This window comes from Anthonomus grandis, chromosome 11 (assembly GCF_022605725.1).
Source record: "Anthonomus grandis grandis chromosome 11, icAntGran1.3, whole genome shotgun sequence".
In the NCBI taxonomy this organism is placed as follows: domain Eukaryota; kingdom Metazoa; phylum Arthropoda; class Insecta; order Coleoptera; family Curculionidae; genus Anthonomus; species Anthonomus grandis.
In genome coordinates this window covers 20725144-20738202 of record NC_065556.1, presented here as the reverse complement: position 1 = coordinate 20738202, position 13059 = coordinate 20725144, and the positions used below count along the sequence as shown (strand labels likewise).

Below are 13059 nucleotides of genomic sequence, written 5' to 3'. Positions count from 1 at the left end.
TATAAAAAATAAATATTTCCAAAACAGCTTTTCTATATTAAACCTTATGTAAATGTTACGTTATATCCATGTAAATATTTACAAAATAAATTTATCAGTTTCAAGGTGAATCAATCAATATTTACTAATAGATTTACACGATATGAGAAATTTATAGATTAGTGAGTATATAGTAAATTGTTTATTGTTCAACAAGTTGCGTACTAAAATTTGTTGATAAGATTAATCGAGTCATTCAATAATAAATTTTACGACCTTAGAAATAAACCTCAAAAATGCCTTTGAACATACAATTTATTTGTTTATTAAATGACCTTGATCTAGAAATCCTTAAATTTTAGAAATTTAATAAAAATATAATATTATGACCTTAACGCTTTAAACCGGTTAAAATTATCCCAATTTTTGACCTTCATAGGCACATTCTTAAATTGTAATAAGAAGAAGATTGTGTTAAGAATTGAATTGAGCATTTCGATCGTATTATATTTGTTGACTAGGATAAAATCTGCAGGATTTCTTGTTCAATTATTATCAACATTTAAGCAAACTCTTAACACTTTCCATATATACTCCGATAGCATTTAATCTTTTAATTTTAAAATAAACAAAAAGACCCTAAGACCCTAGAATTTTTGCCCAAAATATAAAAATTCGAGTACTTTGCACTCTTTTTCATTTAAATATTGTCGCAGAGTCTGTTGAATAAGTTATTTAGTTGCTGCATCTGAAGAAAGGTATAAAATATAAATTCTTGTAAAGAATAACGTTTTTTCATTAGTATGAAAACTTGTCAGAAAAATACTATTTTCAGATGATCCAGATAAAAATAGGGAAATAAAAAGACGATTTGTAGTCATATCTTAGCAACTATAATTTTAAAATCAATGATTTTAAGTAGACAGAAAAGACTTTTTAAGTTAAAATTAAGCTGCTCTTACTTACATAATAATAAGCATTATAATAAATGGCATTAATGGTAAATTGTAAATGCTTTTGAGGTAATTAATTGAGTATAGTAGTGTATTATGATATGTAGAAGAATCTCAAACGCCTGAACTAAAATGAAAAAATTACCTCAAATATATGGATTAAAATGAGAAAAAATGGCTCTAAAAGCTAAAAAGAAATAAAAAAATATTTATAAGGCTTGAGTTTTAGATTTGTTTTCCCTTTGGGTGTCTTTTCAGGCATTTGCTGGATTTTTAAAAGAAATTTGTGGCGTTAACATTACTGTGTTACTATTTTGCCAAGAGTTTACAGACGGTAGCTCAGAATTATTGGAGGCTTGTTCGAAGGTTCACTTATGACTGGCTATTAAAGAATCTAAACTTGATAATAACTATTAAATAAGAGGGCGCCACTTATTTTTTTTTATAAATGAAAGAAAACTAAGAAAAAGACTTGGTATATAGGTTTCAATTAACAATTAAATGACCCTGGATAAAGTAGATTTAAAGAGACAAAAAATATCTTAACAATACAACCAAATTATATTTACATCAAAGATATGTATACACCTCATATTCTAATCTGTTAAGTGTTAATAATTTATTATGATATTAATTAATAAATATAATAAATTAATAATGTTGATATGATTTTATTTTTTTATTTTATTTTATTTTATTTACGCCATTCAACAGAAATACATTCAATTACTGAATGGAAAAAAAATACATTTACAATCAATTGCAATAAGGAAATGCTTAAAAAGAAAAATAATGAGAAAAGTAAAGACAAAAAAAACAAAGTGTTACTAAGAATAGTGTACTTTTTTGATATCTGCTATGCTACAGTTAAATAAGTCACATTGACCCTGAACAGAATTATATGTGTTACAGGCTCTGCGTAGTGGAGAAAATTTCTTAATGTTAGTCCTTGGTCTAGGTAGGTAAAATGTTTGTGAGTTTCTGACTGATATGCGAGGTATGTGAAAGTTCAGTTCTTGTAATAATTCTGGCAAGTCGATTAAGTTGTTCACTAATTTATATAGAAACTGGAAATCAGCAAATTTTTTTCTATCTTCTAAATAATGAAAGAAAAATCTTTCCAGTAACCGTGCAGGTGGAAAACCAATTTCTGGGTACACTCCATTGCATTTATAGCAAAGAAATTTTAGAAATTTTCTCTGTATACCCTCAATCTCATTTATATGGTTTTGGTAATAAGGGGACTAAACTTGAGAGGCATACTCAAGTATGGATCTGATATATGAGAAGAATAAGATTTTTAGGCTGAGGATATTATTAAAATTATGAAAGTTACGTATTACAAAACCTATCATTCTGTAGCTACGTTTGACAATATCTGTAATATGTGGCTGAAAAGAAAGAGAGCTATCAAATGTTATACCTAAGTCATTCAAAACTGTTGATCTATGGACTGTGACATTGTCTATGGTATAGCCATAAATAATTATTTTTTTCTTTAAACTGAAAGTAATAACATTATATTTAGCAGCATTTAGAGGCAGGTTATTATTTTAACACCATGCAAGTTTATTTGAGTCACTTTGAAGTAAAATACAGTCCAACATGCTGTTAAGTCTATAAAAAACTTTTTTATCGTCATCAGAAAGTTCATCAGATATTTTATTAATAAATGAGTTGAAAAAAAGCGGTCCCAAAATTCAGCCCTGTGGGACTCCAGAGGCGGCAACAATCTTTGCCGAGCTTCGACCATAGCATTCTACGTACTGGGGGCGGTCACTCAAGTAGGATCTAAAAAGATTCGTTAGGCCGGAAGAAAATCCATAAATTCGATCGAAGTTGTTAACGGGAATGCCATGGTCGAGTCGGTCAAAGGCCTGAGAAAAGTCCGTATATATGACGTCGACTTGAGAGTTGTTATTTATTGATTCAGTTATAAATTCAGTAAGAGAAACTAGATTTGTTGTGGTAGACCTGCCTTTTGATGACCTGCCCTGACTGACCATTGAACTGATTAAAATAAGTTTAACAAAAGTATGATTTAAATTATGATTTCGCTACTAGGTAGATTTCAACACTTAAAAAATAAATTGTCTTTATTAAAGCTTTTAGTACATATTTGGTATTACGCAGGGGAAAGTTCATGAACCTTTTACCTAAGGCATATCCGCCTTAACCGAGTTATATCTACTTGACTACCAAAAAAGGTACTGAAAAATACTGAACAAAAATAACTAAAATTATAGATAAGAAATTGACGTATTAAATTATGACACTGATTAAATATTTGTAACGTTAAATTGACGTAAAAGGTATATTAATAAAAATTTAATTAGGTGAGACAAATCTATGGTTACTGCACTGTATTTTCCTCCTGAGGCTGTGAATGTATGCCATTTGTAGCTGAGCTATCTGGACTGAGAATCTCTAATACTACCTCCAGCTCTGGCTCCAACTCCACCGCTTTTAGCAATTTCCCGGGGAAATCAAAAGCCTACAGCCATCAACAATTGAAGAAGAATAAAGAGGAAAATGGAAAAGTAAAACCCTAAAACAACGGTTGCCATTATATTCACTCTCCATAAAAAATGAATGGCGTTAAAAATGTGACACACTCACCTTGCTAAGTTTCATTCTCTATCCATCAAAATCTTGGGCATCCTGCACCAGAATTATGAATTAAACGGTTCCCTAAAGGAACAAGATTAAGGACTATAAATTACAAACCATATTGGCCACTTCCTGCTTCACAAACTTCGAAAATAAAAAACTGGCCTTTTACGTGCGCTCCTACCGGCAACACGGGAACAAGTCGTCGAAAAATGGACGCAGCACCGAGTAAATCACTAACGACCCCACCTCTCGCCTGAGCTGTCAATATCAGCCAATCAGAGAAAACATTAATTAAGACCAATCAGAAAAGTGACGGACCGTCAACAGAAAGCATGGATAATTAAACCAGGAGAGTGATGCGTTACTGTGTGAATTTAAAGAAATATTAATAAAAGAAGATGATTGAAATTATTAATGTAATTATTAAAATTAATGAAACATCAATGGAGCGTTAGTGAACATAAGGAGTAGAAAAATAAAACGCTACAAATTCCCTTCGAAATTATCAAAGAACATTGCATGACATCACTTTTAAACTTAAAAGACTTGCCAACATCGCAGTACGGAATGCTGTCTTTATCCTTTTCCGTCATTCGCTATTTTGATCGCATTACATTTGATTAATTGCATTACTTGTGTCAATATGATGATCTGCTCACTCGTTTTTCTAGATAAAAGATGTGGACAGCATACTGAACTCCTGTATTATTACTGGATGTGTAAGTGTTTAAACACTATGGTACAAGATGCTGTCTGCATGCCTTCTCAGATATTCTCAATGACAGATCCCTTTACGTACATCATAGGGTGTTTGTAGGAAATTTGGTGACCAGGATCAAAAATGTGCCAACGCAACGGTGCGGGATGCTGTATGGACGCTTAAAATGACAAATTCTGCACGTTAAGTCTAGTAGAAAAGTACATTTCTTAGGTTGCTTCCATGTCATTCGTTTTCATAAGTGTGTATACAGCAAATTGCAGTGCGTTATTTTAAAAATTACTCACGTTTTAGCTTAGAGATTCTTGTCGCATAGACTTTATCTTTAAGGTAACCCAAAAACGGTAAAATTCTAATGGAGTTAGGTCAGATGACCTCGCTGGATATTCAGTACTCCCTCTCCGTCCAGTGTATAATGTGTCTTGGGTATTGTTGAGTATTATTGAGTCGTACTAGCGATTAGTTTTATGCATACGGAGTAGATTTGTTACATTAAGTTAAAAAATAACTGAAATATCCTCAATTCCATCCTTATATATAAATCCTTTAAACCGTGGTCCAATGAATATTGGAATCTTTATAAAGGTAAGCAATATATAACAGAAGTTTTTATGATTTTTTCTAAATTTTTTTACCTTCTAAATACTCTTTGAATATGGCTACTTCCTCCCAAAATACCTAAGTTCTTTTAAATATTTTGCTATTATTTATTATACACAAGAAAATATATTTTTCTATACTTATTATATGGTAAGCGCACAACGATTTGCAGAAAAATAAAAAAGGTTAAATAAAGAAACATAAATGGTCTTAATAGCCTAGATCAGAGGTCTCAAGAAGCCATGCAATTGTTGATTACATAAAAATGGTATTTTTCTTTACGTTATATAAACAATGTGCTTCAACTTTCCGTATATATAAAAAATAACCGTGTATCAAAAAATTACTTTTTTTAGCACTTTCTAACTATTCTTTATAATCCACAGTTGCATTGAAATAACTTCGTCCATGCTTTTGATCTTTGGATGGAAATTCTCTGGACTCTCTCTTATCCTCAGTTATATTTAGCATTTGTTGAGGTTTTTTTTGTAAAACTGTTACTATTATTAGAGATTAACATTTTTTAAAATTTTAAGACAAATATAGTTGTTTTAAATCGAAAAGGAGTAAAAATTAAAGTAAGGTACTATATGAAAGAGACACTAACATGTGACATGTCGTTCTTTGGCCCTTGTAAATTTTAAATATTTGTTATATTCACGGTTTTATAGTGTTCACTATATGAACTGCAATTGTGATCCGATTTGTAACGTATATGTATATGCAACGAAGTATGTTAAAAAAATATTAATAAGAAATAATAATATACTTGCGATAGAAGAATTAGATTCTTGTTAAGTGCATTTGAATAAAAAAAATGTGAAATGTATAAAGTGTTCCCAAAAATTTATGCACGAGAACTGAACATTCCTTTAAATTTATATTTTTAGGTAACACCTTGTATGCATTAAAAATGAATGTACCTAAACGTAATTTTTTAATAAATGAATTTTTGCTCTCCAGAACGCTGTTAATAAAATTGACGACATATAAGATTGAAGTGTTTTCACTTCACTCAATTTAAGCATATTTTTTTAGTTGCTGTAAGGATGATTTGATTGTTTTATTTTATTTTATTGGTTTTGAGATTTTCGCAAAAAAAAACATTTACAATTGATAAAAATTATTAAAATTACATATTTTTTCTTTGTAACTATTGATGAATGAATTTTTTAAAAGTAGTATGAAGAAAAACCTAATTTTAACGGATACATTTTAAAACATAGAAATTTGAATATTAATAAGCATGAACAAATATTGAAACGAGAAAAGATCATCAATTTTGACTAATACCTTTCAAAACAAAAAGAAACCAAGGTATTCCATATGTCTCGTTATTTGGATAACCATTAACCAACAAAATAGTAACATAAACAATGTTTTATAAAGTGTTCGTTATCAAGGTAAATAAAATAAAATTAAATTAAAAATATAAAAAAACCTTTCGACAACAACCACAGAATAATCTGGGCTGCTTCTCCAATTTTAGCAAAGGACACAATTTCAAAATTACGTAAATTAAAGGACAGTGCATTTATAATATTAAATGAAGATAAATGCATAGCTACTTGATCGGTTGATTTTAATAATAGAGTCGATTGGGGGAAGTGTGCGCACTTTTATGTTTTTTATCGCATAAAATAAAAAATGTAAAAGTCAAAATTGTATAAAAAGAATATTTATTACGTTTAGGTATGCCTAATAAATACATAAACATAATATACAGTTAAACTTAAACATTTCTCAGATAATACAAAAAAAAGTTTTTAAGGCAGTTTGCGCACACTTGTCCGCGAATAAGGGTAAGTGTTCGCAGCTTTAAGTATAAGTGTACGCACTAGTTTATTGACACAAATCGCACACAAAAATTCCAGTTTCGTAGGATGTGCGTGCTTCATGACACCACTCCGAACACTTGGTACACTGAATCCAATTTTCACTCTGAGGCTCTTCAAAATTTTTGCTGCAAAGTGGGCAAAAGTATTGTTTTATATTTTCAGTTAAAATTTTCTTTTTTACGTCTCTGGTTTTAGGGTAGACGGTCCCGCTTGGGAAGAAACACTGCGAAAATTCATTATTTTTTTCTTTTATTACTTTTTTCTTCGTCCATTTTTTGTTTATTTTCTAAGTCTTCTTTAAAAGGACTTGATATGACAATTTCAGATTTTTGGGTCTTTCTTTTTCTCTTTTGCGAAACTGATGCTTTTGGAAAAAGGCTAATAGTGATCAGAGCTACATGGTCATCTACCTTCTCCTCATTGGTGGCAGGAAGTTCGGTTGTTTCATTTAATTCTTCAGCGTTGGTTGCTGACGAATATTTTCAACATCGGTTACCGAAGCGGGCAGAAAGTCATGTTCTTGGAAAATGCCGTCATTAAACGGAAATATCCCAGTGATAGAAAAACCAGATGCAGCATTCCCAACTGTTGCTACTTGGTTGCAGGCCTCGTTAAAAAGGCCAGCTATCTGGTACTGCGTTATTGCTCTTCCAGAATGTTGATTCATCCAGCGCTCACATTCTACAGAATATTTAGCTTTTAGAGGACCAAAAAAAACTTCTGTCTAGGGGTTGGAACTTATGGCTGGTGTGTGGAGCATGATCATGTGATTATGGCATGATCCTTAAAGTAATACAGCCACTGCCTAAACAAGTCTGTGTTTATATATCCTGAGTCGGATACCATACCAACACAGCCAGTTGGCCCTGCATCAAGAAGTTCACCTTTCATCCTGTTCCTGGGAAAAATAAAAGCGGGAGGCACATATTGACCACTAGCGCTCATGCAACATATCGCAGTTACTGTTATGCCTCTTTCTGCAGATACAACCTTAACTACTACTTTTTTGCCCTTTGCTGACACTACTCTAGGTGTTTTCTTTGGAACTGTGCTAATCCCAGTTTCATCCACGTGGTAAACACGACTAGCATAAAATTTATATTTTTCATAAAGCAGATTTAAACTTATGAAAAATCTATCCACTTGAGCCCTATTAAATCCTATCGCTCTGGCAAGACTTCTGGGCGTTGATTGGCGTAGTTCCAATTGCTGGTGTCTTTTCAGGAATTCTGCAACCCAATCGCGTCCTGCCATCTTATAAACTTTGTTAAATCGATTACGAATATTCTTAATTTCGGCATATTGAAAAACTAATATTCTGCGTAAGGTGTGGATCGTAATACCATAAAACATATTGTCCATAGCTAAGTAATACCCAGCGATTTCGCGCTCTTGCTCGTCAGTAAATGTCGGTCTAAAGCGGCCTAGCGAAACTGCAATAGACTTTAAGGCCAGTCTTTTTCTTAAAGCTGATTCACTAATTCCAACTCGTTCTGCGGCTTCTCTTTAGCTAACGCCTTGACCAATCAGGTTTCTCGCTTCGTCTATTTGGGCTTGAGTCACTAACGTTTTTTCTGATTTTTTTCTTTGGTAATTTCGGGGCATTTTGCTAAAAAAAATAAAGAAATATAAGTAAATGGAAGAAGACGGGGCAAGTGCGCGCGCGTATACCCTGCGTACACTTACCCCAGACAACAACAAAAAGGTAAAGTTTAAAAATGTTAAAAATAAGAAAAACATATAAAAATCCAATGGAGGTAAATAATTCTCTATTGAACCATCTATACACTAAATTAAAACTTACCGGACTTATCTTTATACACAAGCTATAACACAAAAAGAAAATTGCCCAAAAATTTTAAGAAATAGGTTAAAATTTATATTTTGCACGTAGCTGAAAAAGAAAGACATGGTAACGGAACTCCACTCCCTACTATTTTCGTAAATATATATGACATGCGCACACTTTCCCACTGCGCACACTTACCCTTAATGACTCTACATGGATTCCTTTGCTAAAGAGACAGGTAAAATAGGGCATTCCTAAAATTAATTGATAATTTAAAATACATTTTATTTATATATTTTCTATCATTAAATTACATTAGGATTACACCCATTTATTAAAAAAATTAAGCTTTAATTTGTTTTGTTACTTCTCAAAATAGTTTAACAACTTATTTATATTTTTAATATACTTTAATTTAATTTTATTTCATTAACCTTGATAAGGGTAGTAGATTTAGTTACCGAAACGTTGGTTCAAATTAGGTATTTTTAGGTGTTTTTCGTTTCTTTCAATTGAGAAAGAAGAAACGAACTTTAAGAGATCGATAGATAAAACCTCAGCTCCTGGGTATATAAACAATCTATTATAATTGACGTCTTATTTATTTAAGATTTAGTGGACTTACATTAAATTGAATATAACGAAAGGTATCGTTACTTCTACATGCGTAAATAACTCTTCTATTTTCTTCTTCTCTTCAATATTTGAGCGTGTGATATAGTATTTTCTAAATTAATTTTTACTATAAAACTGAAGTAATACCCAACAAAAAAGTAGCTCATTATAAATTCGTTATAAAAATACAGATTTTACTTAACCCATTGATATTATTCTTATCAAATTCTCTTATATATGCTTATGCATCGCTTACACTGAATCTGACCCAATATTTAGTGGAAATCAATAAATATTAGGTCAGATATAAAATGGAATAAAAGAAGTGAAAAAGTTAAACGCAAGAGAGAAAAAGGAACTTTATAAGATAGGCAACTTGGACGCAATAAAATCTCGAACGTATTATAAGCCCATAAAAAGCAAAGGGGGGAACGAGGTAGTACCGAATGAAGCGAGCAACCGTGAACCATGAAAAGTTGAACGAAGAACGGAAAGTGCAAGCGATGGAAGAAGTGAACCAAACAGGTTGGATTACGTGTTTGTCGGTTTCGCTCTATTTTGATGATTCAGCCTATTACGCTTTTTTATTATGATTTTGTTTCGAATTGGGGCACTATAGGCACGATTTTTCTTTTGTCTGTTCAAGAATGAACAAGAAATCAACAGAAAACCAGATCATCTATGTAGTAAATTGGAAATGAAAACGTCATAAGGAAAAAAAGAGGGTGAAGTTTCTCATCTCACTAGAATATATCCCAATAAGTGCTTTATAAAGTAACATATTTTTTATGTAATGATTGCGTCAGAAAAACACAATTTTAAACTTAAAAGTTAATTCACGTATGAGCTTCCCAGGATTTTATTTGAACAGGAAGAAGAACAACCCCTATTGGGCTTATAAATTGTATAAAAACGAACGCATACAAAAACCATTTACGGTCTAACTACTACCTTCATTTAAATAAAAATAGAGCTTTTAAATTAAGCAAAAAAAAAGCCGAACCCATAAATCTAACAAGGTTTATTATGTCCCTAGAAAAGCAGTATAGCAACGGCCCCATACGCGAACAAACAGAGTGTTTGCCCTTTTTAGAGGCAACCAGTAAACAATGCGGGTTATTTAATAATTTATCAGCGAATTCTGCGCTATCGATTTTCGGCTTTCTGCTGCCTTTCGAAGGTATGCGGGCATGAAACGTTAAATATATCGCTATTGCCTGTTACATACAGTCCAGAGGCTCTATTTTATAGGATACAAGGGGTTAAACTGTTCAATTATTTATATATTTATTAATATTTCGAATTTAAGAAACAAACATATATAGACAATAAACGAATTATTTACAATGACATTTTAAAAACGATTAGTAGATACTTTTCCTTTTTTTTTAATTAACGTAACAAAAAAATCCATCAGCATCAACTATCCTTAATTAAAATTCAGAATAAATTTACGTATACCTGTCCACTTTAAAACCAATATTTATATTCTCCAATATACGTAAGTGGCAAGAATAACTAATATAAGCAGCTATCCCCACTTATATGAATTTTAAGAAACGATCAAGTTAGTTGCCTCATGTGGTATTAGCATCTTATTTTCTTGTATATTTTTGATAATTCATAGTAGTTAAAAATAGTTAACCTTCAAACTTTTACGAAGCGGACTTTAGTTAGAATTTAAAAAAGTTTAATTAAATTGAATGTTTATATTTTTATTTAATATAACTAGGCACGGTAAAATGCTATCAATCCTTTAGAGACATGTAATAAAAATGAACCCAATTTTGATTTCTCGACATACATTATTCCTGTTCCCTGTTCAAAGTGATTGCTATTTATCAAAATAGAGCCGATCTTAACTGAGAAATTGAATAAATATTTTCCAGTATTTAAAGGTAAGTCCATTAATAATAATAACAATATCTTTATTTTAAATCACATAACAATTACAAACACTGTACATGAAATGTAATAATGTCATCAAAAATATGCATTAGGATTAGGTACAATAGTCTCTTAGAGAGTAGGGTTTTAGCTTTACTAAATTAAAATAAACTTTAAATTCTTAATTGCAGCCTTTAACTTTCCAACTGATACAATTCTTTTTATGTATTCTGGTAGGGAGTTAAATAGTTTCATACATGCATAATGTGGAGATTTTTCTGTTAGTAAAAGTTTATGAACTGGATACCTAAAGTTTAATGTCCTTCTGTTATATTATGTTTGATTTGAAAAGAAATATTAAACATTCAAATATATATAAGGCGTATATGGTCATAATACTAAAATCTCTAAAGACTGACCTACAACTTTGAATAAAACCCATTTTTTTCCATTCTTAAGGATTTTTCATTCATGTATTTTCCAACTATTCTAATACCTTAACAAATTGAATTTAACTTTTTTGTTAGTTTATATGGTATGACCAGTTAAGGTGTTTATTGATATATATAAACCTAACATCTTGGCATTTTCGTTTATATACATTTAAATTATTATTGCCAAATTCCATTTGCAAAGGCTTTTGTGTGTTGTGTGTTTTGTTCCAAACGTTATAATATTTGTTTTTTCTTTGTTTAAAATTAACCTATTTGTATTAAACTAGTATGTGATCATGTCAAAGTATTCTACTGTTTTATTTAATAAATCTTTTAATGATTTACCAGTAATAATAATGTTAGTGTGATCAGCATATTTAACAATCTTCTGGCTAGGTGAATTTATTAGGAGATCAAGATCATAAATAAATTTATGAATAATACTGGACCAAGTATACTGCCTTGTGCAATTCTTATATCATTAAATACATATTTAGAATACCTGTTTTTCCATCCTTTGATATGTTTACTATTTATTTTCTGTTATTAATGTAGGACCTAGTGGGAAATGTAACCACTCTATTACATTACCCCTTATGCGATATTCCTCTAATTTTTTTATTAACAAATCCCTATTCAAACTATCGTATGCTTTGGTTACATCTGAAAGCATTCCAAATGTTCTACAATATTTTTAATGAATGCAAATATAGCAGTTTGTGTTGATTTGCCTTTTAAGAAACCGTGTTGATTTTCCCCAAACAGGTTATTGGAAGTAAAGAAATTAATCAATTTTGTGCTCATAGCTGCTTTGAAAATTTTTGAAAACCCCGGTAATAGGCTTATGGGCCTATAATTATTAAAATTATCAGAATCCCCTTTTTTAAAGCATGGATTTATTTGGGCAATTTTAAATTTTCCGCAAATATTCCATATTTAAAAGAGTTGTTAATGACATAGTTGATTTCAGGAGTTGGTTGCTATTTTAATAATACTTGTAGGGATTTCATCTATTCCACTGCCATTTTAATACTAAGTGTGTAGGTACTATTTTTTTATCATTTTGTGTTTTTAATTTATATAAATATCTAGCATGGATAAAATCAGTATATTGGAAAAACCCAGGTGTTTTGCATTGTATTCTAAAGCCAATATCGTCGCCATCTTAAATCCGATTTTAATAAAATTTGATAGTTTTCAGTTATCTTCTATGAGGAATCGATTAACGTTAACAATATTTTTCTAGACATTTTAGATTTTTTGCAACCGCAGGCAACTTTGTTATTTCTTACGGACGCCATATTGGATTTATACGTCAATAAATAGTACGTAAAAAACCTTTTGAATCATATGTAACAACCCTATCTTGATATGGCGGAAAACATAAATTTATTAAAAAAAACATTTTTTCACTTAGTTGGTTGTGAAAACAAAGGCTGCTAATGAATTATTTTTTTTTAAATTCAAACAAGAAAGTCATTTCATTAATAATAAAATTTTAAAAAACCAAAATAAAATTAGTTAATAAAAATTTTAAAAAGACCTCTATTTTTGTTAATATACAATATACACCCCTCAATAATTATAGCCAAACAAGCATTTTTGACAATTTGTCGTACAGCTGCTTCAAGTT

General features: G+C 30.6%; 1 protein-coding gene across 1 annotated transcript; it reads right to left on the bottom strand.

The window, feature by feature from the left end:
* Positions 1 to 7463: 7463 nt before the first annotated feature.
* On the bottom strand, positions 7464 to 7955 carry LOC126742485 (uncharacterized). Its single transcript, XM_050449126.1, has one exon. It carries the CDS (start codon positions 7953 to 7955, stop codon positions 7464 to 7466), a length of 492 nt encoding a protein of 163 aa, XP_050305083.1.
* Between the last annotated feature and the right edge of the window lie 5104 nt (positions 7956 to 13059).

Bases quoted from the DNA above. Each gene is read 5' to 3' on its own strand.
- LOC126742485 (XM_050449126.1), bottom strand. From the start codon at position 7,955: ATGGCAGGACGCGATTGGGTTGCAGAATTCCTGAAAAGACACCAGCAA.